The sequence below is a fragment of the Trematomus bernacchii genome, unplaced genomic scaffold (assembly GCF_902827165.1).
Source record: "Trematomus bernacchii unplaced genomic scaffold, fTreBer1.1, whole genome shotgun sequence".
Classification (NCBI taxonomy): Eukaryota; Metazoa; Chordata; class Actinopteri; order Perciformes; family Nototheniidae; genus Trematomus; species Trematomus bernacchii.
Window position 1 is genome coordinate 9404879 of NW_022987593.1, and position 24877 is coordinate 9429755.

At 40.0% G+C, this 24877-nt stretch overlaps 1 protein-coding gene across 5 annotated transcripts; it reads left to right on the plus strand.

The window, feature by feature from the left end:
• Positions 1 to 1309: 1309 nt before the first annotated feature.
• On the plus strand, positions 1310 to 23209 carry uso1 (USO1 vesicle transport factor). Of its 5 annotated transcripts, XM_034129817.1 has the most exons (27): positions 1310 to 1536; positions 2994 to 3080; positions 4062 to 4126; positions 4234 to 4310; positions 4558 to 4569; positions 4850 to 4903; positions 5962 to 6062; positions 6162 to 6264; positions 6503 to 6558; positions 6926 to 7046; positions 7153 to 7331; positions 7441 to 7581; positions 8000 to 8088; positions 8170 to 8324; positions 9264 to 9469; positions 9628 to 9648; positions 12050 to 12160; positions 12620 to 12738; positions 13117 to 13298; positions 13388 to 13509; positions 14675 to 14813; positions 15595 to 15758; positions 18407 to 18460; positions 19124 to 19222; positions 19309 to 19413; positions 20526 to 20741; positions 22403 to 23209. In XM_034129817.1, exons 1-27 carry the CDS (start codon positions 1471 to 1473, stop codon positions 22478 to 22480), a joined length of 2922 nt encoding a protein of 973 aa, XP_033985708.1. In that variant the 5' UTR covers positions 1310 to 1470; the 3' UTR covers positions 22481 to 23209. The 5 variants fall into 5 exon arrangements, with proteins under 5 accessions (XP_033985708.1, XP_033985709.1, XP_033985710.1 ...); XM_034129818.1 differs by lacking the exon at positions 9628 to 9648; XM_034129819.1 differs by lacking the exon at positions 4850 to 4903.
• Positions 23210 to 24877: the final 1668 nt, after the last annotated feature.

Genomic DNA, 24877 nt, shown 5'->3' on the forward strand with positions numbered 1-24877 from the left:
ACGGTTTCATTCTTCATCCAGTGAATCTTCATCCAAAAGTGACGGAGACTGAGCGGGTGCTGCTGGATGAGACAGCTTCAATCCTTTGAATATACCAATTGTAAATGAATAATTTACACAAATGCATGCAGTTGTTTGTTTTCATCTTAAGGGTGCAATGTGGAGGTTTCCTGTTTCTGTTCTATATTTAGTGTTACTTACCCAAAAGGGATTGTGTCTAAAATTGCATCTTAAATACATTTCCTTATTCATAAAAAACAAGCTGATTTTGATTACATTTAATTAAAATAATTGATAAAAATGTGCTTCCATGTTTTCTTGGTTGTCTTCTTCGTGTTGCCTTTGTTGGCACATTACTGTACATCGTGACATAATACCACCACCTGTAGATTAGTTTAACACCATTGGCGTGGATGTAGCAAAAGAGAACAACAGAGACTCACAAATGAAACATGAGTAGGATTTTCCTGAGAGCAAAACAAAATGATATCCTCTCGGTCATCACTAATGGCCAAAAGGTTTGGCGGTGTCAGTTCCAGTAAAGACCCTGGACTCACTTAATTATGTTTTCTGGATGTTTCTGGGAGTCAAGCTTTTCAAAAGCCCCAAAACACTTAATACAAGGGGCAGAGTGTAAAGACTGTAGGGTGTTCCTTTAATTAGAAATACTAAGTGTAATACTTTCAAAATAACAATCAGGTCACAACCAAAGCTTGCCCCTACTGTTTCAAAGTATTGAAGATAAAAACGGATTATCTTGTACTTTTTTCTGCACTAAAGGAAGGAGCTCCTTCATACTTCATAATCTTATCAGTTTTGTAAAGCTTATTAACAAAAGCAGCAGCGTGTTATTTCAATTATCTCAGATGCAGGAACCTGTACACATGACAAATGTTGTGAGTGGGGCTGATATCAGTAGTTTATTGTATGTTAAGTCCAACACATTCAAAATTGAAAGGGAAAAAAAGAACAAAACCAGGAAAAGGATTCTCCACCTGCAACACTTTTGTACTAGCAACAAGTAAACAAGTAAACTGTAAACACAGTACAAATGTAGTAGATACACGGATCCCATTACCATACACACTGTGCATATGACAATAAAGCCTTTGAATTTGGAATCTTGACTAGGGGTGAATCCGAAAATTATACTTTTATCCCTACATTTCTTTCTTTATTCATTATTTGTATTTAGTCTTTTACCAGTTATAATGACATATGTAGTTCTCCATACACGTTTGTTATCTTGCCCTTTAAATAAGTGAACTCTGCTGATCAGCCACGTATCGCCACGTCTTCGCGCATGCGCAGTGCCTCACACTTGTGTTCCGGGGTCGATCTGTACACTGTAGAAAATCATCATTGTGTACCTTTTTCATTTTCTATTCACGTCGTTTTTACACGGACAACTGAAGGGGGAGTCTGGGGGATTTATCGGAAGGAGAGACGCTTTGAATACGGCACGGAGAGATGAACTTCTTCAGAGGAGTGATGGGGGGACAGGCCGCCGGGCCGCAGCCCTCCGGAGCCGAGACGGTAGGAAACACCCTGGATAACTGGAGCTAACTGAAGCTAACTGGAGCTAACTCAGGCTAACTGAGGCTAGCTAACATTACCACCACAGGGTTCCAGACGTACTGACACCACACACGTCAGCATTTAAACTCATGTTTATACACGCAGGGTGCATTTATATACCTACATATAACACCAATAATTACATGTTAAGAGACGGAGGCCTTCCTAAATCAGAACAACGAGCTAGTTATAAAGCTAATAAGCTAACGTAGCATACCTGTCAGTTAGCAGCAGGCTGTCTGACATGTCTACTGTTTTCTCTACGTGTAGCTGTAATAAATGGACAATAATGACTATAAGGAGTATCGGCTGTTTACTATATCTTTATCTTCAAATTACATCCAAGAATACACGAGCTAACTATGTTAACATCCTATTTAAATGATATTGTAACCATCTCTAGGTTCCCAGTGTCCTGTTCTTGATATAAACCAACATTTGTAGTGATTGGTAAGGGCTTTTTTTGCACTTCAAATTGCAAACGAATGAAAGAATATGGGATTTTAAAATACATTTCAATCATCACAACCCGTTCAGCCACTTTGTAGATATCAATGTCTACCAAAAAAAAGATACAGATCATGCCAAATTTGAGGGCGTAGGACGTAGGTTTCAATTGGCATGTCATCATCAGGCTGTATCTGTTGGTGGGTGATTTTAACATTTGACCTAGAGAAACATACATTGATGAGATCCTAAAACCCTTTGAAAGATCCCGGTAATGTGTCTTTTTTAAATTAGATTAAGCTTGGGAATTCATCACCCTGGGAACATATGGGATGCAAGGCATTTAGTACCACATCAACATTGTCCCTCTTGCTATGCTCTTCATATATCTCTGCAATGAATTTTAGCTTTCACTATCAATTGATCTGATTACAAACTTCTCACATAATTGGTAAGCCTATAAAAAGGTGGCCTATCATCACCATCCAAGGTCCAAGGTGACTCCTCAAGGTGCTTGGGTTGTTCAGCATCTTAGGATAATCTATTTCCAATGCCTTAAAATAAATTATGGAGTATTGCAGCCGTTTTACAATTAAGTAATTATGTTATTTAGACCTATGTTTCCCAACTGGTTTGTCTCCTAAAACCCTAACAATATGGCATATGTTATCGTTTGAAAATGTATGGTAGTTTGGACCATGTTAAAGAAATAACACATTTTCTTATCCAATAATTTACAAATATTAGAGGAATGCATTTCTTTCCATGTCAGGACTCCTGAGAACAAAAACAACAACCACATTTTGAATGATACCTTGTACCACATGCTTCTGAAGTAAAGGAAAACATTGTGTCCACTGATGTGCAAAACACACCCCATCATCCCTATTTCAACTTGCGTACATACAAATATCTTCTAGGCTGTATATGAGGCCTGCACAAATAATCAATGATTTATTTCTCTACAGATCCAGAAGTTGTGTGACCGGGTAGCCTCCTCGACGCTACTAGAAGACCGCAGAGATGCTGTCCGGGCCCTCAAGTCCCTCTCTAAGGTAAAACCAGACACAGTTAATCTAGTACACTGTGCACAGAGTAATTCAGTCTAATACAACAATGCAATACGTTTTAAGTTTATGGAGGTAGAAGCTGAATTGTGTTGGGTTTTACTGAGATTTTTTACATTCTTTGTCTTTCTGGCAATGAAATAATTTCGGAGAACAATATACAAGAAACACCTCTGTATTAAAAAATTTTTTTTTAAAACACACCATTGTTACCTTCTAAAAGATTGGATTTATTGCAGGGCTGTAATATTTGAATGCATAATTTTTCATCTGGATTGATAACATATACTGGCTGAGAATATGATAGGCTTTTGGTTAAGCCACATTATGGATGCTTCTCACAAGATGTTTGGCATACTTACTTTTTTTTAAATTGCAGCAGTAGCTGTCATCAAAGGAGAAAATGGCATGTAAATGAATTATGATATTTGTAAATATATTCTCTTCTGTCATGGATGATTTGTCAAACTCTGCTGAATCCTCTCAAAGCTGCCTCTCAGTTATGTTCATGGACAGTTTTGTTACTGTGTGCCACATCAACCATGAGTAATGTGTTTTTCAGGCATGAATAAGGGGTTTAGAAGGCACAGGGTTTCACATTATCGCTCAGTGGTATCAGCGCTGATCAAAAACACAGACATAGATGTGTTGACTTCCTGTATTTTATAGGAAATACGGTACAAAGTTCATGATTTAGTATTATTCAAATATTATTGGTAATTCGAAAGCACTAAGATTTTAGTTTAAGTCCAAAAACATTTCTTATCTGCTACTGCAAATGACCTCTCATGAAACAGTTGTTTTTAATAACCTTTTCTGTTTGTACAGTGAACTTTTGTCCTAATTCGTTCTCTCAAATTTGTATTTAATCTTTATGCTTTTATTTAATATTTTATATATAACTTTTACTTGCCTTGTTGTTGTAAATCACCTTAAAAATTGCCTTGCCTTCCATTTGATCCTTTCTAGAAATATCGCATGGAAGTTGGCACACAGGCGATGGAACACTTGATTAACATTCTGCAAACTGACAGGTATGATACAAATATTTCTATTTTTCTATAGGCACCTTGTCCTGATAAGAGTTAATAATGCGACTTGTGTTTTGTTTATTCTCCGATCTTTCCTGTAAATTGAACAGGTCTGACTCTGAAATCCTTGGCTATGCTTTGGACACACTCTACAACCTCATCTGCAATGATGAGGAGGAAGAGCAAGGTATTTAACCCTTCCTCACTTACTAGAAATGATTCATTTCACCTTAAATTGATCATCATTGAAGATAATTCTTCCTAATTGTGTGACTACAGTAACCGGTGACGGAGCCATTATTTTTTGCATGTGTAAATAAGTTCAGTTCATTTCAACTGGACACAAGTTAATTTGCATTCCCCTCCTCTGTTCACTGATGATGAATGCTTTGTGTAAAGATTCTCTCTTTTCTCTTCCATGTTTAACCCTACAGATGAATCAGAAGGTAAACATCTTTTAAACTGTGCATGACGCCACCCCCCACCCCTAACCACCAGCAGCACTTCAATCATTCATTGTTTTTGGGGTTGGGAAAAGAGCACGTATTGTTTACACCTGCTGCAGTACACAGAGTTTTATTAGCGGATGAAATTCAAGGCTGTATTTTTGATTGTTGTCATGCCATATCTTCACAAGAATCAGTCAGCTGGTTCTTCAGGTTGGTTGAAATAAATGCTGGCTTTTGGGTGAGGCTTTAAACCTCCTTTTCCCCCCCGCACTCTCAGACGCAGTAACCCCTATCCCTGCCTCAGGGAAGCATAAGAATGTTTCCATGCCTGGTCAGTACTGAAAACAAGCTTTTGCAAATGTAGTAATTAAGCTGCTATCTAACTAACTGCACTAAAATGGGTTGAAACTGGAAAAGTGAGTGCAAGGTGTTTTGGGTGGTAACATGAGTGCTTCACTAATCACTTCCCAACACCTCTTGTCTGTTTACGTGTCATATCTTGTTGCCCCTTTGATTCTAGTGCTGTACCGAGAAGTGTAACGCTCTGTCACAATGTTGATTCAAATACAAAATTAACATTCAATGCTGCGTAGCTTTTATTCAAATTGTTTATCCATACCTTAAATATGTTCTACGCAGTGCATAAAGGATAGGCTACACTACTATTATTAGCATTATACTATATGTAAAATCTGTCTTGTGTAATCCATCCATCTTTCCATAATGCTTGAAGCCACAAAGGGAGGCGTGTACCTGTATGAACGGGGCAGTCGAGCAGCACTCTGAATACATTTATATCTCCAGGAAAAGGAAGAATGTACATCTGAAAACAGCCCTTTATTTGATCCATTGGAAATATAAACATATTGATTACTGCAACTTCTAATATACATTTTAAATGTCACAACATTGTTTTTGGATGGAAGCAGAAATCTTAGAGAAAGAACAAGGTATGTCCAGATTACTAGGTGGGTATGCAATTAATCTGAGTGCAGTGGGGTTTCTCACCATGTTGTTACACTAAAAAAAGCTCTCTGTCGTCCCACGTTAAATGTTAAATTCCTGTGTGTACATAGTAACCCTACTGAGCTCCCCCTGTTCACCCTCCCACCCAGCTGTCCCTCATCCCCCATTTTTGTTTCCCTAAAGGCGTGTTCACAACTATCACCCTGAGCATTTGCACATTTCTCAAATGGCTTTACATATTCCTTGTAAAGTCACAATTCATTAGCAGAAAACCACCAGTGATAAAGTCATTTTGAGAAGATCTGATGAAGCTTTCTAACTCGGGCTGATGGTTATGAACAAACCAGCTGGTCCCCTCACTGCACTGCTGCTGTAGTGCTTATTGGAAACGTAACTAATGTTATATTTCATTCTCCTTCACAGATGAGGCCATGCAGAAGCAGTCTGATGACCTCGGGGCTCAGTTCACAGAGCAGTTCATTCAGGACCCCGAACACATCACTCTGATTCTCAGTCTGCTGGAGGTACTGAGCACTGTCTACTCGAGTGGCGAGAGTCTTTGGTTTTATATTTGTCTCAACACAGCCTGACACATTTATGCATTGATGTGTTTTATTTCTTAGGAGTTTGACTTTCACGTACGCTGGCCCGGGGTGAAGCTGTTGACCGCTCTCCTGAAGAACCAGGGGGTCCAGGTCCAGGGGATTATTCTGGTCAGCCCCATGGGTGAGTGTCTCCTCTGCACATGTGACCTGTTTAGAGTTATCAGGGGTTTACTCACCCTCAGTTTTATATCAACATATCTCTATCCTTTTACTGAGAGCACCTGTTCTCTCTGGAACAGTTGGCAACTCACAACAAAAGATAGTCAGATTGTCAGACAGTATTTTTTTATTATTGCTAAATGTTTTGTGTTTTAGATCAACCAGTATTTAATCAAACCTTTTGATTCATTCATTCGCAGGTGTTTCCAGATTGATGGACTTATTGGCAGACTCTAGAGAAGTGATCCGTAATGATGTAAGTATTTCAGTTTAAGCTGACATTTTGTTATAAAACGTTTATGGAAACCTGTGAAACTGCTGCCATGTTTAGACTTAGTTTAGCTCTGTGTGCAAGAACGCAGCCATCTCATTCGGACTTTGAAGCCTATCAAAATACTAAACTATATAATAAATAACTATACAAATAATTAATGTGTAATACAACCAGCAAAACACTTCCTTGACCACTTGCATACATGCATTGTAACAAAAGTGCATTTCTATGATGATAAACTCAGGTTTTAAACTGTACATCCTGATATTTCCTGAACCTTATACAGCGTGTCTGAACTCTAACTGTGTAATTCAAAACTATTTTTACAACTTGTATTTCATTCCAACAGGGCCTGCTGTTGCTTCAACAGCTGACCAAAAGCAATGCTGCTATTCAGAAAATCGTGGCATTTGAAAGCGCATTTGAGCGTCTTCTAGACATCATCACAGAAGAGGGCAGCAGCGATGGAGGTAAAAGGATTTTGAAATATGACAATCCAGTTTCTTGACATGAAACCGTATGAATATTGTTTTTCTTGTGAGATATGTCCTGATGCACATCCTTCTCTGCCTGCAGGTATCGTGGTGGAGGATTGCTTGCTGCTGCTGCTCAACCTGCTGAAGAACAACAGCTCCAACCAGAACTTCTTCAAGGAGGGCTCGTACATCCAGAGGATGAAGCCCTGGTTCGAGGTCGGGGATGATAACTCTGGCTGGTCTGCACAGAAGGTCACCAACCTCCACCTCATGCTGCAGGTAACGCAGAGCAGTCAGGTTGACGTGTTGCTTCAACCATTTCACAAATGAAGCGAGCAGAACAATGGCATTTTGTTTGCTATAACCTTGCACAATGTTCTGTTCCCAGTTGGTGCGAGTCATGGTGTCTCCGGTGAACTCCCCTGGAGCTTCAGCCAGCTGTCAGAAGTCCATGTACCAGTGCGGCCTGCTGCAGCAGCTGTGCACCATCCTCATGGCCACGGGGGTGCCTGCTGACATCCTCACTGAGGTAATGACAGAAAGCAATACCCAGTACACCCAGAAGAAACAGTTGTTTACTCGGAAGGATTGGCCCCTTTTGAGACACACAACATTCTTTTTTTTTGCTTATATTTATACATTAATAAATAAAGGAAATGCATAAATAAAGCTTTAATTATGAAATAAATATTCAGGTACATTTAAAAGCAAAAAAATACCCACCAAAATAATCATAATTAAATAAACTGATTTGAGAAATGTCTTATTTTTGTACTAATTTATTTTCTAATAAAAACTAGTGCTTAACACTTTTAAAATTAACCTGCACATTTATTGATTTTAGATTCTCTAATTATTTATAATTATTTATTGAGTTGTTTTGATTTTTTTAATATGTTACAAAGGCAGTTTTAGTCCTCCATATTGATCCAACTGCTTTTTTTCAGACCATCAACACTGTGTCAGAGGTCATCCGGGGGTCACAGGTCAACCAGGATTACTTTGCATCCGTCAACGCTCCTTCAAACCCACCCAGGTAAGAAACATCCTGAGACCTAAAACCCCCACTTTCCATCTGATAGTTAACTAATCCAACTTGAACTTCCTCTGTCCATAGACCAGCCATCGTGGTGCTGCTCATGTCCATGGTGAATGAGAGACAACCGTTTGTGCTTCGCTGCGCCGTCCTCTACTGTTTCCAGTGTTTCCTGTACAAGAACCAGAAAGGACAGGGAGAGATCGTGGCTACGCTGCTGCCCTCCACCATTGATGGTAAGTTACACCAGGTTGAGAATTTAGAAGTTCAATTTCTCCTGACAAGACATTGATCATTTCCCTCGTACCAACCGTACTTCAGTTGTTTTATATCTTCTCAAGAGTGCAAAGTCTTAAAGCCGCCTTTTTTTTTTAGTAGTTATGCTTTGGATTCAACAAATGTAAAACACTGACAGGCTGTTTATATATAATAACAAAAAACATTTGGAGAAAATATGCTGCGATGCTATTAAATTGAAGCACTTCACTCATAGAAATAAGCTTAAAAAAATAATAATTATAATATTTAAAATAAAATGCTTAATTGTAACGAATTAGCTTTATAGAGTACCACAGTGACGCGTCCTAAAACCCGGAATTAAGTTGGCATTTTACCACTTCCGGTTCCTTCGACAAAAACCAATGCAATTTCTCCATAGGACTTTGGAAAATAGCTCGAAATAAGGTCTGTGGTTGACACAAATTATCCACATGTCTACCCTACTATTCTCGAATCAGATAGATTTATGATTCGAAAATTATAAAAGTAGGGTAGACATGTGGATATTATCCGGCTGAACAAAACGTGATCTGTCTCTTCAATGTGTGTCAACCATTATTTCGAGCTATTTTCCAAAATCCTATGGAGAAATTGCATTGGTTTTTGTCGAAGGAACCGGAAGGAGTTTACTTCCGGGTTTTAGGACGCGTCACTGTGGCACTCTATTGGTGGGAAAAGTTACAAATATGTGGTTCTTTAGCTTTTGAGGTGTAATACATTTATATTTCTTTAGGTTATATCATTTCTAAGATGTTGAACAGTTGTTGTCGTACACTATAATTTACACAATGCACATGAACACATCTAAATATGACTGAATAATGGTAAATATTGCTTAATTATTTGAAGTATGTACAAAATAATCCGTTACTGACTGGCTCACATTTCTCCGTCAGCCAATTCCATCTCCGCGGGCCAGCTGCTGTGCGGAGGCCTGTTCTCAGCGGACTCTCTCTCCAACTGGTGTGCCTCCGTGGCCCTGGCCCACGCCCTGCAGGACAACCTCACCCAGAAGGAGCAGCTGCTGAGGGTCCAGCTGGCCACCAGCCTGGGGAAGCCCCCCGTCTCCCTGCTGCAGCAATGCACCAACATCCTCTCACAGGTAGGAAGAGAACCCTTAGTTGCAGGAACGAAGAAGAGGTTACCTGTGTGTCTGGATAGGAAGGATTCTGGGGCAAATTAGGGTTACAGTCTATGGTTAATACTGAAGTGTCAACAACAACGGTGAAAAGAACGGTGTAACATTATGTGGTTTTGCAGGGAGATAAGATCGCCCGGCGGGTAAGTAACGCGTGTGTGTTTGTGTGTTTGTGTGTGTGTTTGTGTGTGTGTGTGTTTTGTGAGTGTTTGGGCAGCATCTAAGCTGGTTATTTTGGCCTGGCATCTGTAGTAGTGGTCTTGTTGGCCCACATGTTTGGGGATCTTGCTTCACTTTAACTCTCTACCACCCCTCTTTCACCCCTAACCTCTGGCTTTGACCCCGCTCTTCCTCATCAGGGTGGCACACTAGTTGCTCTCACTGTGTGCACTCGTGGGGAAGTACACACATGGACAGCCAAGCAGCTTGTTTTTTTTTTTGTGGGTTTGTCATCCTAACACCGTTGAGCTGTCACTGGTTTGTTTGCAACACCCTTATCTGTGTGTTCAGGAAGTTTGCTGCTGCAGCTTTGGGGCCTTTTCCTGTCCAAGTGAGAGATCTCCTCTCTTGTTTGTCTGGTTCCTTTTTCTTACATGTACCTGCTTGCAAATGCAGGTGCCAGAAAATGTTATAGTTATAATGATTAGTTAAATATCCCATGTGGATTCAGGTGGTTAAACATATATTAATGGCTACAAGATGAAGGTTGAAATTATTCAACTCAATTTACTCAGCCCTCACGGTTTTCCTGGGAGTTTCTCAGTTTGCATTACTCTCTTCATGCCTCCCTTGGAGCAGCCAATTATTCTTCTCTTCCTGTTTACGCTAGTTATGTCTGTAGCGAAGGATCAAAACGCAGCCCCCCTCAGACCTCCACCTTACTTACTTTGTCATGTTCAGCCATAAGAGATAACGAGAAGCAAGCACCAAGGCTTCATGTAGGGTTGTAGTTCATGCCAGACGACAATTGACAAAAAGGGTCTTTGCAAACCCACAAAGGATGAAAATGGCTTCTTGAAATTACACTTCCTAGTGGGGGAGGAGTGCAGGAAATCGAGCAGTATTAGATTAGTGTGGCATCAGGAGACGTGCATGAACGAAGGAGCTGACCCTGAGATTAAGCTCTATGCTATTTGTCATGATGACTGCAAATAATCAGATTGGTTACAGGGGGGAGGAGCACGGACATCCGGTAGTTATATAAGTCCTGATCCTTTATGTAAAGCAAACGGCAGATGTGGATGTGTCTTTATTTCTCTCACTTGAGTCTTGGACTTCAGTTTTAGTTCGTTAGTAGCGGTTGTTTTAAACACAATTCACCGCACAAACACTTACAGAAGCACGGTGTATACTTTGTTTTTTGAAAAAGGCAAATGTTTCTGAGTAAATGCTTGTGGTCTTGTTCCTGTCTATTTGTTTTCCTCTTCATTTTTGCATTGCATCACATTTGGAGATTAAATCTGAAAAGGTGATTTTGTACGTTTTTATAGTTTTTAATGCTGATAAGTTTTTCTTCCCCACCTTCATTGCTCAGATCTTATTAAACTTTAAGAAAGATATCTGCTCTTCTGAAAGCATGATAAGTGTTAATGCACCAGCTTGTTTGCAGCCTCACCTACAGTGTAGAAATGACAGATCATCTCTGGCTGGGCAGTCTGCATTGTGGATGGAATTTCATCATTTTTAAGTCTTTTTTTACTTTTCCACATTATTCTGCATTATTTTTCTGTATAAAAGCTGACTTTTTTTAACAACCAAAGGGACTCCAGGTTGCGGTCTGTGGCAGATCTGAAACCTGTCTATCACTTTTCTATTATTACACTTCCTTTTGTGTTCGTAAAAGCACATTCAGTGGGTTTTGCTTTGCATGTGCTGATAGTTGGAGACACAGTAACAATTTTGTATTACTTGTATTGCCAGGCATCAGTCGCACACACAATTAAAATTGGCAACCAGAAATTAATTGTGTACTTTTGGAATCAATATATTGTATGAGTTTTGTGTCCTAGTGTTTTGTTTGTGATAACTTTAAGAACTACTAACGGTTGATGTGATTGAAGTGCTTCCATTTAGGAAATGAATAGGTTTACCTAACCATTTCCTTCTTTTGTTGAAGATTAATCTGTTTCCCATGTCAGGATGGGAAGATTTGACTTATTGAGAAGTGTGCTAACTAAATTAATGCTTGTTTATTTTACCATCAACTCATAATCACAACCTTTGTTGCCATTTTATCATTTTTTGTCACTCTTTATCAGTTTTATCAGTTTTCCTGAATTTGATATACTGTCAATAGTTTTGTAAGATTCCTGCTGCACATGATGACTTGCTATAAGTAGAATTATAGTTATTAAAACATTAGTGGTAAATCTGATGATTTGCTTTAAAGTACGTCAATTCTGTTTCCTCATTGCCTTAACTCCAAGTGTTTTAATATCTCCAGAAAATAACATATTTGGACTTTTATCAGTAGTTTTCCTGTCACTCAAGAAGAACATTTATTACCACATTTATTTTATTATTATTGTTGTTTTTCCTCCACAGGGCAGTAAGGTGCAGACCCGCGTGGGCCTCCTCATGCTGCTGTGCACCTGGATCAACAACTGTCCCATCGCTGTCACTCACTTTCTACACAACCAGGAGAACGTTCCTTTTGTATCCTTCAAAATAATTGCAAGCCTATCGACACATTTCATTACAATACATGTCTGTATTTAATAATAAATATAATATTAATAAACTTTATTTATATAGCACCTTTCATGCTTGACGCAGCCCAAAGTGCTTTACAGAGTATGACAAAAACATCACAATGACAAATGAGGAACATGATTAAAATATGTAAAAACAATAAAAAGATAGGTCTTTAATTTACTTTGAAGAATTCCAATTGAGGTTGCCGTTCTAAGATTTAGTCATAGTTTTCTTTAAAAAGTAGTTCATAAACGGTTCCTTAATATTAATCTGAATTGATTTCAGATTGACTCTCATTTTGAAATAATAACTTTTGAGGAATTCAGTTTAATCTTCTTATTCAGATTGAAGGTTATGCATTAAATAGTATTGTTGTGTGTGAGTGTGAGCCTGTGTGGACCCTTGACTCTGACTCTGCAGCTGACAGCTCAGATCTCAGAGAACTTGGGGGAGGATGAGCGGCTGGTCCAGGGTCTGTGTGCGCTGCTGCTCGGCATCTGCATCTTTTACAACGACAACTCGCTGGAAAACTACACCAAGTAAGTGGTGTCCTCACACACACTTTAGACTGCTCCCCTAAACACAGTTGCATGATCTGCAGTATTCCAATTACTCCAAAACCTTAGTTCTCTTGCAGTTCCATATTGTGGATATTTTTGGCTGAATTTCTCATTGAGAATAAAATATCTCTGTGTGATATGTTCTTTATATACAAGTACAGTATGAGACTCTTTTGAATGTGCAAAAACTATTATAGTTACGCACTTAGACAAATATTATATGGATAAGTAATCAAGTTTTTCTAGAATTGTTCCTATGCACCTATGCCAAAGTTATACAAAGTTTAGATATTTTGAATCTGTTGAAACAAGCTGTATCCTCTTTAAGCCCTGCCATGTTGTCTCTGTCCTCCTCAGAGATAAGCTGAAGCAGCTCATCGAGAAGCGGATTGGAAAGGAGAACTTTGTGGAGAAGCTCGGCTTCATCACCAAACACGAGCTGTACTCGCGGGCGGCCCAGAAGCCTCAGCCTGTGTTCCTGTCTCCGGAGCAGATGCTGTTCGACCACGAGTTCACCAAGCTGGTCAAAGAGCTGGAGGGTCAGTCGGAGCCTCTTCCACACAGCCAGCAATAGTTCATCTGTCATGGCAGAGTTTAACTTAGTTTTTTTACCCGCTACTCTAAACAGGTGTGATCACAAAAGCAGTTCACAAATCCAGCGAGGATGAGAAGAAGGAGGAGGATGTGAAGAAGACTTTAGAACAACATGATAATATTGTAATGCAGTACAAGGACCTGATCCGAGAACAGGTAAACAAAGATATTGAAGTGACTGTTATTTTTGTACATATTGATTGTTGTGCTTTTATTTAGGTCTTAATGTCTGCATCAGGGTTTCCGCTAAAATGTTGTTTTGCCGGTCTGGAAATAATTTATTTTACCGGACAAATTCGAAACTTAGCCTACCGGTGATGTTTCAATAATAATAAGAATAAGAATTGTGTAGCAGAGTTTCCGTTAGCAGGTAATTACCGGACTATGACCGGATATACTGATGTTTAAAACTCAGTTAATGGGGCTCATTTATATATTGCTTCAGTTTATAATCGTAACGGATCGAAAAGTTCAGATTCATTTTTCAAAAAATGATGCGCTTCCCCAAACAACAAACAACATAATTATTACATTCAAACAAACGACTTATAGTAGATGAAGATAACTTTCCATAAGAACACGGGAGAAACGGATCCTCTCTCTCTCTCTCTCTCTCTCTCTCTCTCTCTCTCTCTCTCTCTCTCTCTCTCTCTCTCTCTCTCTCTCTCTCTCTCTCTCTCTCTCTCTCTCTCCTGACAGCCCGTCTGTATCTCATGCAGCTCGCTAAACAGTGGGCGGGGCTTCAGGTGATCAGAGCTGCGTGTCTCCGTCAGACTCAGCAGCAGCTGATCTGATCTTTGATCTCTCTCTCGCGTCCGGTTATACTTCACTCGCGTTTATGTCCATATCGATCAGATCAAGCTCTCCTGATCGGCCTTTATAGAGAGAACCGATCAAACTATTAAGAGTGAATATCGGCCGATAATGATCGGCGGCCAATCGATCGGAGCATCCCTAATTATTACCGGACATTTTGACCGGCAGGTTTTTAATTTACCGGTTTTTAATCAATTTTATCAGCTAAAAATGTGTAATTACCGGCTAACGGAAACCCTGGTCTGCATATGTATAAATGTGTCTTTGAGTGTGTATATATAGGTATATACATATTTGCACACATTTGTTTTTGTATTCGGGATTGTGGGAAACGGTATTTCGATCTCTCTGTCTTTCACACAAACTGGAAGATTGACAATAAAGTTGACTTTGACTTGACATTACACTTATTGAGCATGCTTGGGTTTTATTTCGGTGTATATGATGTTACTTATATTTGATGTTCGTGCCATTGACTGTTTGATTGTGACTGTGTGACCCTCAGGATGCTCAGATCCAGGAGCTGAAGGAGCAGGTAGCGACCATGACGTCTCAGAGCGAACAGATGCAGACGACGGTCACACAGCAGCTGTCCCAGATCCAGCAGCACAAAGACCAGTACAACATCATCAAGCTCAAACTAGGTGAGTTCATCTCATTGGTTGACAGGTAACAGGTGTTTCTGTCCGCTGGGTAAAAGTGCTCTATGTCTTGCAAAGAAGAGGAATTTTCTGCAATAGAAAAAAGTATTCAATTACATTTCCGTGTGATTTATTTATTTATTTTTAACAACCCAGTTCTTGTTTCAATTTTTTTGGCCACCGTCCATGTTGATGATAACATTTTACAGCTTCATTGCTGAGATACGATGCACCAGGGATATGCAGCGACGTCTTAAGATAGTTTTACAACATATTTAGAGGTCTGAAAGGGAAATAATAATATTTTGGAGAAATACACTAGTCTAAAGGATTAATAACTTTGAACTATAATTAACTATTACATATCCTTAACAAATAATCATTACTTAAATAAAACCCCTAAACTAAAACAGTGAATAAATAAATAGGAATCTCTGCCTATGTTACCAAAAAAGTGCAATGTTCTGTACAATCACCACGTTTGAAAAATTGTTAGATAAACCATGCTGTTTATTCTGGCATCTTTTTGGCCTACTCATTGGTGATTTACTAAACAAAACTCAACAGGGTATAAACACAACAGAAAAATGCTGTTGTACCGTAAAATTATTATTATTATTACGATAAGCTAAAACATAATTATTCTGATAAGGCTCAAGGCTGATATATAGCGAAATAATATGAGTATAGAAATCTGTATCTACCTGAAGAATCCAGTACCGATCCGGCTGTATTATTGTGTGTGTGTGTGTGTGTGTGTTTTAACTGTGTGTTTCACCTCCAGGTAAGGACAGCCAGTCTCAGGCGAACAGCCAGGCGGACTCTCAGGTGAACGGGCTGCAGACGGAGGAGCTCTCGCAGCTCAGAGAGGATCTGGAGGAGCTCCGGCAGCAACACACACTCCTGCAGACACAGCTCAGTGACAAAGACGCTCTCATCAACACCCTGGTTAGTAATGTCTACGCACAGTCTGTGTTTGTTTGTCTAAGCTCTAAGTGGAGGTGTATGAACACACAACTGTGTGACTCGCTGGGGAGTGTTTCCCAAACAGCAACAGTGATCACGTTCAAACACCAGAATCTGATTTATTGTCAGACAAACTGCATTACCAATCATAACAAATACAATTTACTTGATTACACAAATGGTGTCTTGTTTCCTCCAGGCATAACACATAAACAGCAGGTAGACTTATGGCGCATTTCCACTACAGCGCGGAGCTCGGTTTAAGCGTGCCGTGCCGTGCCGTGCCCGGCCCGTTTTTGGTTGCGTTTCCACTTGGCGTAATTACCGGCTAGCGGGTACTATTTCACAGTTTTTCTGGCCCCATAAAATCGAGGTTCTTTCTGGGCCAACAACCAGGCTGAGTCGGGCTGAGTATGCTAAACTAGAGAGAGAATCGCTGGCAAGGGGGCTACAACTACAACAAGATGAACATATTTGACCGTGATTTAATTGTAATACACGCTTCAAAATGATGCCGAAGTAACAACATACTAATACCGGTTAGTAAAAAGCATGAATTAATGCTTTGACAAGTCTGCAGACAGACGGCAGGCGAAAAACCTTTTAAAATGTGTGTTTTCTAAATGGAGATTGGCTAAGCTAACGCAGTATATGCCCCGACCGTCCACACTCACAACAACGGCCTATACAGACATAAATAAAGCAGCGACTGTATTCACCATGACACAGGCAGTCTGTGGTTTGTACTTGTTTAACTTTTGTCTAGTTTCTGAACAGATATGAGGAGCTGTGAGCTCTGAGTGCTAACAGCTAACGGCTGATGTTGTTTTTCTGTGGTTCTCATTGAAGATGACGTCACGGCTCCGCCTACACTGCGTTACTATAGTTACTGCCCCAGCTACTAAACTGTAATGGAAACGCAGCATAAAGTGAGCCAGTCCTAACAAGGCCTAACGAGGCCTAGCCATACCGAGCGAGGCCGAGCGAGGCCCTGTAGTGGAAATGCGCCATTAGAATAACAGATGACTTCAAACCACACCTTCACTGTCGTGGTAACAGCCAGACAACATCACAATAAAAGAAAACAACTACAGATTTCAGGCTAACCAAAACTCCTTAAAACAACATATACATTCTTATGACAAAACTTCTAACCATATTTGGTGAGAAACACTTTCCACGGGGAACCCTGAATGTATTACAGCTGTATCTGTCCATGCACAGAGAGTAATAGGTATTTATTTAGTTATCTATGTATCATCAAAGATACTTTTAAAGCCAAAAAGTGAAACATTTCCAAGTATTGCCTTCTTAGATGTGACGACACTCTAACATGTTATGTGTCACCTTTTGGTTCTGGAACAAAGCTGTCATTATAATACATTAATACACAAATGTCTTGACTTAAAAATGTATTTCTAAATGTAGAAGTAAAAGCCTCTATAATCAAATTCATGTGCAGCTTAATTTAAAATGCAATATTAATTATGCTATAATGTTATTTCTTTATCCATATGTTAATAAGCGGGTGTGTCTTGCTGGTGTCACATAAAAGTTATATTAAACTGCACATTTATTTAATTATTGAGGGTTTTTTTTGGGACCCTTATTTCTTTATAATAATAATAATAATAATGATAATAATAATAATAATAATAATAGCAGCTTTAGTCTTCCATTCCTCGGAAACTCCCATAATGATTTTTTCACATTTCTATGACATTCTATCGACCAGGTATAAGAAAATAATCAGCAGATGAAATGAATTAAATTTTCTTAAAGGCTTAATCTGTTTTGATTGTTATTCTACAATTGGGGTTTTACTTTAATCATTTCACAGAAAAAAAGTGCATCATTAATTAGGGATGCTCCGATCGCCAATTTTGGGTCCGGAATCAGTATCGGCCAATACCGATCGCCGATCCGATCGAGTGGGCGGGGCCTATGGGGATCTTCCATTTAAAGTGATGTTTAAAACTCAGTTAATGGGGCTCATTCACTGGCGCTTCCACAAACAACAACCAACATAATTATTACATTCAAATTAAGTACATTATTCAAGTTTACATTAACTTTGGATAATAACACGGGAGAAATTAGCGGAAGCGCTCTCTTTTCTCCTCTCTCTCTCTCTCTCTCTCTCCCCTCTCTCTCTCTCTCTCTCTCCTCTCTCTCTCTCTCCCCCTCTCCCTCTCTCTCCTGACAGCCCATCAGTATCTCATGCAGCTCACTGATCCAGTAATGAGTGACCCGACAGTGAAGAATAAATATATTTATAACTAGTTTAGCTTGTTCCAGAGGTAGATAAAATAGCTAAGTGTGTTAGGTCTAACTCTGAGTGTGTGTTTTGCTCCGCTCACCGCTCCGTCACAGCGGGCGGAGCTGCAGGATTTCTGCTTCACACACACGTTGCATACCGCTATTTTATTGTCATTTTCGGACACCTTAAAATACTGCCAGACCGGTGAAGCCATTTTGGTGAGCTTGTTTTGCCTCACACAGAGAAAAGTGTCATGTATTTTACGTAATGTGATCGGCTCTCCTGATCGGCCTTTATAGAGAGCACTGATAGATCGATCGGAGCATCACTAATGTTTCCTGTGTCCTCTCTGTTTTCTCTGTGACTGTAGAGATCAGAGACAGCAGAAGGTTCGGCAGCATCAGACAACACAGAAATGCTCAAGGTGAGATTCATCACTGATACACTGTTTCCCCTTTTTAGAAACATAAAACTGACCTTTTTCAATAATAATGTGTGAAGGATGAGGCTGGCATTATTATTGATTTCTGATTTTATCTACAACTCCCATGAAAGATGAAAACCTTAGTATACCTTCGCATACTTCCTCCCATTGAAATGCTTTTGGATTACTTCCCTCTATGATCATTGAATACCACCAGACTTACCCCTTAAGCTTAATCATTTTAACATTTCAGTTAATCAATCTACATGTTTATTTATTTATTTAATCGTTTATTTGGCAGGGACAATGCACAGTAATGAACACTTAAAACATTACAATGTGTCAAGCGTAACAGTGCCAGATTTAGCTTTGAGCTCATTTCCATCCGCAGTCCCTCGCATAAAACATTTAAGAAGTTTACATTTGACAAACATAGCAAAAACAAAATACATGATATGCAAAAAGTGCAAAAGAGCAAGAGCAGCATACACAAGTATTTATGACATGGTGATACAATATAGCAGCAACGACATATATAGTGCAAGAGAAGATACCCCTGTGTTAAAGTGCATTTAGCGGTGATTGCACGGATGTTTGTTTCTCAACCATTCTTTGAGTTAAATGTTAAATGCATTTTAAAGTCTTTGACTCTCTGTGTTGCAGGAGCTTGATGCTCTGAGGAGTCAGGTCCATTCCCAGGCGACAGAAATCGACCAGATGAAGACAGAGAGACAAGAGCTGCTCCGAAAAGCCGAAGCTGTGGTAAATATCACGCAAAAATCACATTAAATACCAAAAAGATCACATCATTATTGACAGATACTAAATGAATGACTGGTTCCTCTCAGTCCTCGGAGGCGGTCTCCAGCAGTGACGGCTCGTTAGACGCTGCCAAGATGGCGGAAGTGGAGAGCAGACTGGCAGCTCAGACGAGCGAGACAGAGAGACTCAAGGTGTGTAGGAAAACTGTTTGTTAATATCCGAGCATGACTGAAACATCACTTTACCTCGACCAATTGACTTCTAATATTATAACACCGGTTGGCTCTCACCTTTTCCATTTATTGGGTTTTTTCAACAGCATACAGTTATTCTATCAGAGCATGTATCAAAAGTAGGTAAACAAATCTTCACTTTATAGAAAAATAGGTAGAATAACAATGTAAATACTGGGCAAAAAGATCCCACACAGACAGAAGACAAACATCCATCCATCTTCTCCCGTTTATCCGTGGTCGGGTCGCAGAGGTAGCAGTTCCAGCAGAGAGCCCCAAACGTTCCTTTCCCTGGCCACATCAACCAGCTCTGACTGGGGGATCCCAAGGCGCTCCCAGGCTCCACCTGGTCCTAGGTCTACCCCTTGGTCTCCTCCCAGCTGGACGTGCCTGGAACACCTCCCTAGGGAGGCGCCCAGGTGGCATCCTTACTAGGTGCCCGAACTACCTCAACTGGCTCCTCTTGACGCGAAGGAGGAGCGGTTCAACTCCGAGTCCCTCCCGGATGACTGAACTTCTCACCTTATCACTAAGGGAGACGCCAGCCACCCTGCGGAGAAAACCCATCTCGGCCGCTTGTATCCGCAATCTCGTTCTTTCGGTCATGACCCATCCTTCATGGCCACGAAAATGGCCCGGTAGACAGAGAGCTTTGCCTTCTGGCTCAGCTCTCTTTTCGTCACAACGGTGCGGTAAAGCGACTGCAGTACCGCTCCAGCTGCTCCGATTCTCCGGCCCATCTCACGCTCCATTGTACCCTCACTCGAGAACAAGACCCCGAGATACTTGAACTCCTTCACTTGGGGTAAGGACTCATTCCCTACTTGGAGTGGACAGTCCATCGGTTTCCTGCTGGTGATCAGCACCTCCAAATCTCATCCCACAGAAGACAAACAGACATACAAACTGACAAATAAAAAAAAAAATAGACAACCAGTCAGCTAAAACCAAAATGTCAATAATAAACAATAAATGTCAGGCTCTCATCTTTTCCAAAGTATAAGCTTTTTCTCCAGAGTCAGGTTCCCATTGTTTGTATTTATGGATTATTCTCTCATCATTCATTCCAGGAGGAGTCGAAGAGCTTGTCAAAGAGCCGGGTGGATCTGGATCAGCAGCTGGCCGCAGCCACCAGCACGGCGGCCATCTTGCAGACGGAGAAGGCCCAGCTGCAGACGGAGGTGCAGGAGTCGAAGAAGGAGCAGGACGACCTTCTGATGCTGCTGGCCGACCAGGACCAGAAGATCCACAGCCTCAAGCTGAAGCTCAAAGCCCTGGGAGAACCGGTACACCATCAGAATTATATTTAATTATTTATCTACAATAATCAGGTTTTAAATCTTCATCTTATAAGTGCTATAAGGCTCTACTGCTGTGGAGCTTCACTCAACTAAACCTGATCAGGATGAAGGTTTCCTACACAAGCAAGTAAATACATGAGTACAAAATAATAAACAACTAGAAATAACCTGAAATATTAAAAAGCATAAGAGATGCAAGTATAGGCTTAAAACTTGTTCAGGTAACGTGATTGTTTGATCATCAATGAATCAACATGTTTGATTTTTACTGCTGAAATTTAGATTGTGGACACCAGTAAATTGATTGAAAATGACCCACTAGTTACACTTTTAGCCCTTGTTACCCATATTTTTCATCCACGATCTCGTCCAAATGATTATAACTTATGTTCAATCAGGAGAGACGCTTTTGATGTAAGAATACATATTTATTGCCAGGAATACACAAATGAATGTAATGGAGTTTTGGCGATTAGGCCCCGTTGTGCAGGACTATCATTCGGGAGGGGAGAACCGATCAGATCAGATGAAACCCCCCGGGGTCTAGACACTGGTGGTGGTGAATGGATAGTTAGGTCCGGTCTGAAGGGGAGTGGCTTAGCTTGACCCTGGATTCAGAGGGACAGGAGGTGAAAAGGGGTGGAGGAGGGTTGCGTCGAGTCACCTGAAATGACAGCTGTCAGAGGGGGGAGAGCAGATTTAAAAGGTTTAGCGGAGCGCTGTGATAGGCTTGTGAGAATAGAGCGAAGTGATTGGTTAAGCTGGGGAGTGACGCCCCCGATCACTTATTGAGAGGAGAGAGAGTAGTAACATGGAAAAAGTAAATGAATGAGTAAAGAAGGTCTTCCTGGTTGAACTTGCGCTTGAGCTTCATTTGTCAGTCGTAAATTAGCACGGCCAGCTGATTTAAATAGAGGTTGTCGCCACTTCTCGAAAGGGTACCGGTGACTGAAGAAGCTGAAAATAATTAATAATAATTTTCCAGATAGTGGGTTTAAAAAGCGTCGCAAAGGTCTCAGCATGACTTCTCGGAAATATTCATGTTTAATAATGCAAAGACTAAATCTACTTTTGCATTTTTTCATGTCACACAGAACGATTTTAAAAGCAATGTATTTCTATTGGTGGTATGTTTCGTGCCTGCACCACGTCTTTTTGTCCGGTCGGGTCTTGGAAGACCAGAAGCTGTGTGGTTCATAAACACATTTTCTTACTCAATATCTTACCCTAAGCCTAACCCTTTTATTTTAAATTGTGTAATGTCGGAGTTTTTTTGCCGTCCGTGAGGAAAATAAATGGGGCTCAGAGCCTCAGAATACTGAAATCTGTATTTAAAAAAAGAAATGTTCCTTCTAATTTGTTATTATTTGGTGCAGGCACGAAACATACTACCAATATAAATACATTGCTTCTAAAATCGTTCTGTGTCAGAATACTGAAATCTGTATTTTTTTTAAATCTGTTTTTCCTTCTAATTTGTTATTATTTACATTGCTTTTAAAATCGTTGTGTGTGTGTGTGACACGAAAAAAATGCGAAAATCGTGTTGGTGAACACGAATCAATAGATGAATTTCGTGACTGTGTTGTCCTCTCAGCTGTGACGTGAGTGTTTGCTATAGTTAGACTGTGACTCTGTCCTCACAGGTGGACGATGAAGACGATCTAGACGCCAGGGACCAAACAGACGACGATGAAGAAGACGATGATGAAGACGAGGACTAGAGGGAAAACACTGAAAGAAAAAGAAAAAGGAGAGATGGGAATATTTGTCTGTCAACAGGCAGAAAAAAGAACTGTGCAGAAACACAGCTGAGAAACTGAAGAATAGGACTAATATATTGAAGCAGTTCCTCCCCTCCGGCTGCCATGCTATCTTCATCTTTCTTTTACTTCCTGTCACATGTTAGTTATTATTTCCACTGGTTCAGTTTTCCGTGACAGCAAAGAGATTTCAGTGCATTCATCTCTGCTACTTTTACCGTCAGTTTGTGATGGATTTTACCAGTCTTGTGTTTATTGTAATGTATTTTCATATAGTTTGTAATCACAAGAAAATAGACGCTAAGTAATTATTAATACACGTCATGAGTAAAATTCAGAGAGAAGGATTTCAAATGTAGCAAAGATGCATCTGTAAAGAGGTTAAATATTATTCTCATTTTATCATTGACATACAGTTAGGCTCAGCTGCAGCGTGGCACTGTGCTGCTCGCTGAATTGATCTTCACTCCCATCAGTTCTGCTATATTTCATTCTGTTCATTTCCCTTTGACGACAGAACCAACCCGCTCTACAATATGCTGCAAAACACTGACGGAAAACATGTCAAGACAAAAAAAATGAGATATTTTTGCAACTTTTTGTCCAGTACTGGCATCCAGCTTCTGTATTATATTGTGTAACTTATCAGTTTATGAGCCACATTGAAATGAATAAAAAATCTATCGGTCTGAATGTCTGAATGGAGGGATAATTGTAGATAAATTAAATTTTACTAAATCCAGAAAGAGACTTATGTGTTTGTCTTTTAGAATGATTGATGTCTGATATGAAGGGGCAGATAAGGAAATGTCTATAAATAGGTATCAAATTAAAACAAATATGATAGCTATGCTTAAATATCTTTCTGGTATTGTCATTCACTTACAAACAATGTATTGGCTGCTTATGATCCCTGACAGAAAATACCAGAAAGATACTTTATTTGGTTATTTAAAAATGTTTATTTCATTGTTCATTCTAAGACAAACTTTTCTAATTCATCTGTGAGAAAAACATGCGTAATGGATTGTTTCTAGAAACAGGAAATATCTAAATGAGTTGAGCATAAAAGTCTGTGTTTAGTGCCAACTTCCGGCACTTGAACTACACTTTTAGGGGATTCACTACAAGAACACTGACTTGTGTTGGAATAAAGGAAAAAAACAATTGCAACATCGAACAAATGATTTCCAACCTTTCATTTTGGCAAGAAATGACCATGCCCCCACATGAGGAAATATGTTATATAATATTTCATTTGAAAAGCATACAATCACTAACAGTGAGGATTTACCCTACAGTGACCATCAACTGGCGGCCCGCGGGCCAAATGTGGCACGCCAGACATTCTCATCCGGCACGCGCTGTGGCGCTGGCGGAGTGGTTAGTGCGTTCGCCCCCCACTCATTTTTTTACAACGTCTCGTGAGTAATGTGCAGTACCGGAGTCCAACAGAGAGGCAGCAGTTGCGGGACAGTAGCCTGCGTACTGCGTAGCCTTCCCTGCCCCCCCCCCCCCCCCCTACATGCTTCCATATTTTCCAAAAGGCCTCAACATCTTTAAAACTCTTTAAAAAGTATAACCTTAAAGAGGGACCAGTCGGGATTTTCGAAAATATAGATTTCAGTCTCACATTTTTAATTAAAAAAAGCTCCTCTGAGAAATGGATTTCTGTTAATGCACATTTGAAGACTGCATAAGCAAAACTTCAACTGTGTTCATGAAGAATTTTGCTCATTAAATGCCGAAAACGCTTGTCCAAGCAGCTCAACATATGCGACTCCTGAGACAGATTACATAATTCACACCTGGTTCAGGTAAACCACACCTAGAGGTAGTCTGAAAACTCCTGTTGAAAAACATCTCCTTCCTGCAGCCCTGCCCAGATGATGAGCACAGCAGTTTGAAAAAATGGGGAACTTGTTTTTCACTGTGAAGGAATTCATTGTAAATGTATTGATCACCTGTGGCTGTGTCTAGCCAGAAAGTTGACCTGCAAAACACTTTCTATGCTCACAAACATGACGTCTCGCTAGGAGAAGACGAGTTTGTTGAATTTGTGAGTGACAAGCAGTAATGAGGAAGCTTCTGTGGATAAGGTTACATACATTTTCTGAGGTGAACACAGCACCTGAGGCTCAGACAGGAAGTTCTTGATAAACTCCTTGCACAGGACAGACACGGAGCAGTTTACTGAGCGGGTCTGCTGTGAAGAGGGGGCCACAGGCCAGAGTGGCTGTTTAAAGAATCTCCTCACATTTCTTGGTGAGAAATCACAAACAATACACAATGACCACAACGATAAACAAATCATCCAAAGAGAGACAAAAAAAACACATAAATAAGACTCACTAAGAG

Coding starts and splice junctions, on each gene's coding strand:
- uso1 (XM_034129817.1), top strand. CDS start 1,471: ATGAACTTCTTCAGAGGAGTGATGGGGGGACAGGCCGCCGGGCCGCAG. Junction 7,047..7,152: donor AGAGGGCAGCAGCGATGGAG/GTAAAAGGATTT, acceptor CTCTGCCTGCAG/GTATCGTGGTGGAGGATTGC. Junction 9,470..9,627: donor GCACCAACATCCTCTCACAG/GTAGGAAGAGAA, acceptor GTGGTTTTGCAG/GGAGATAAGATCGCCCGGCG.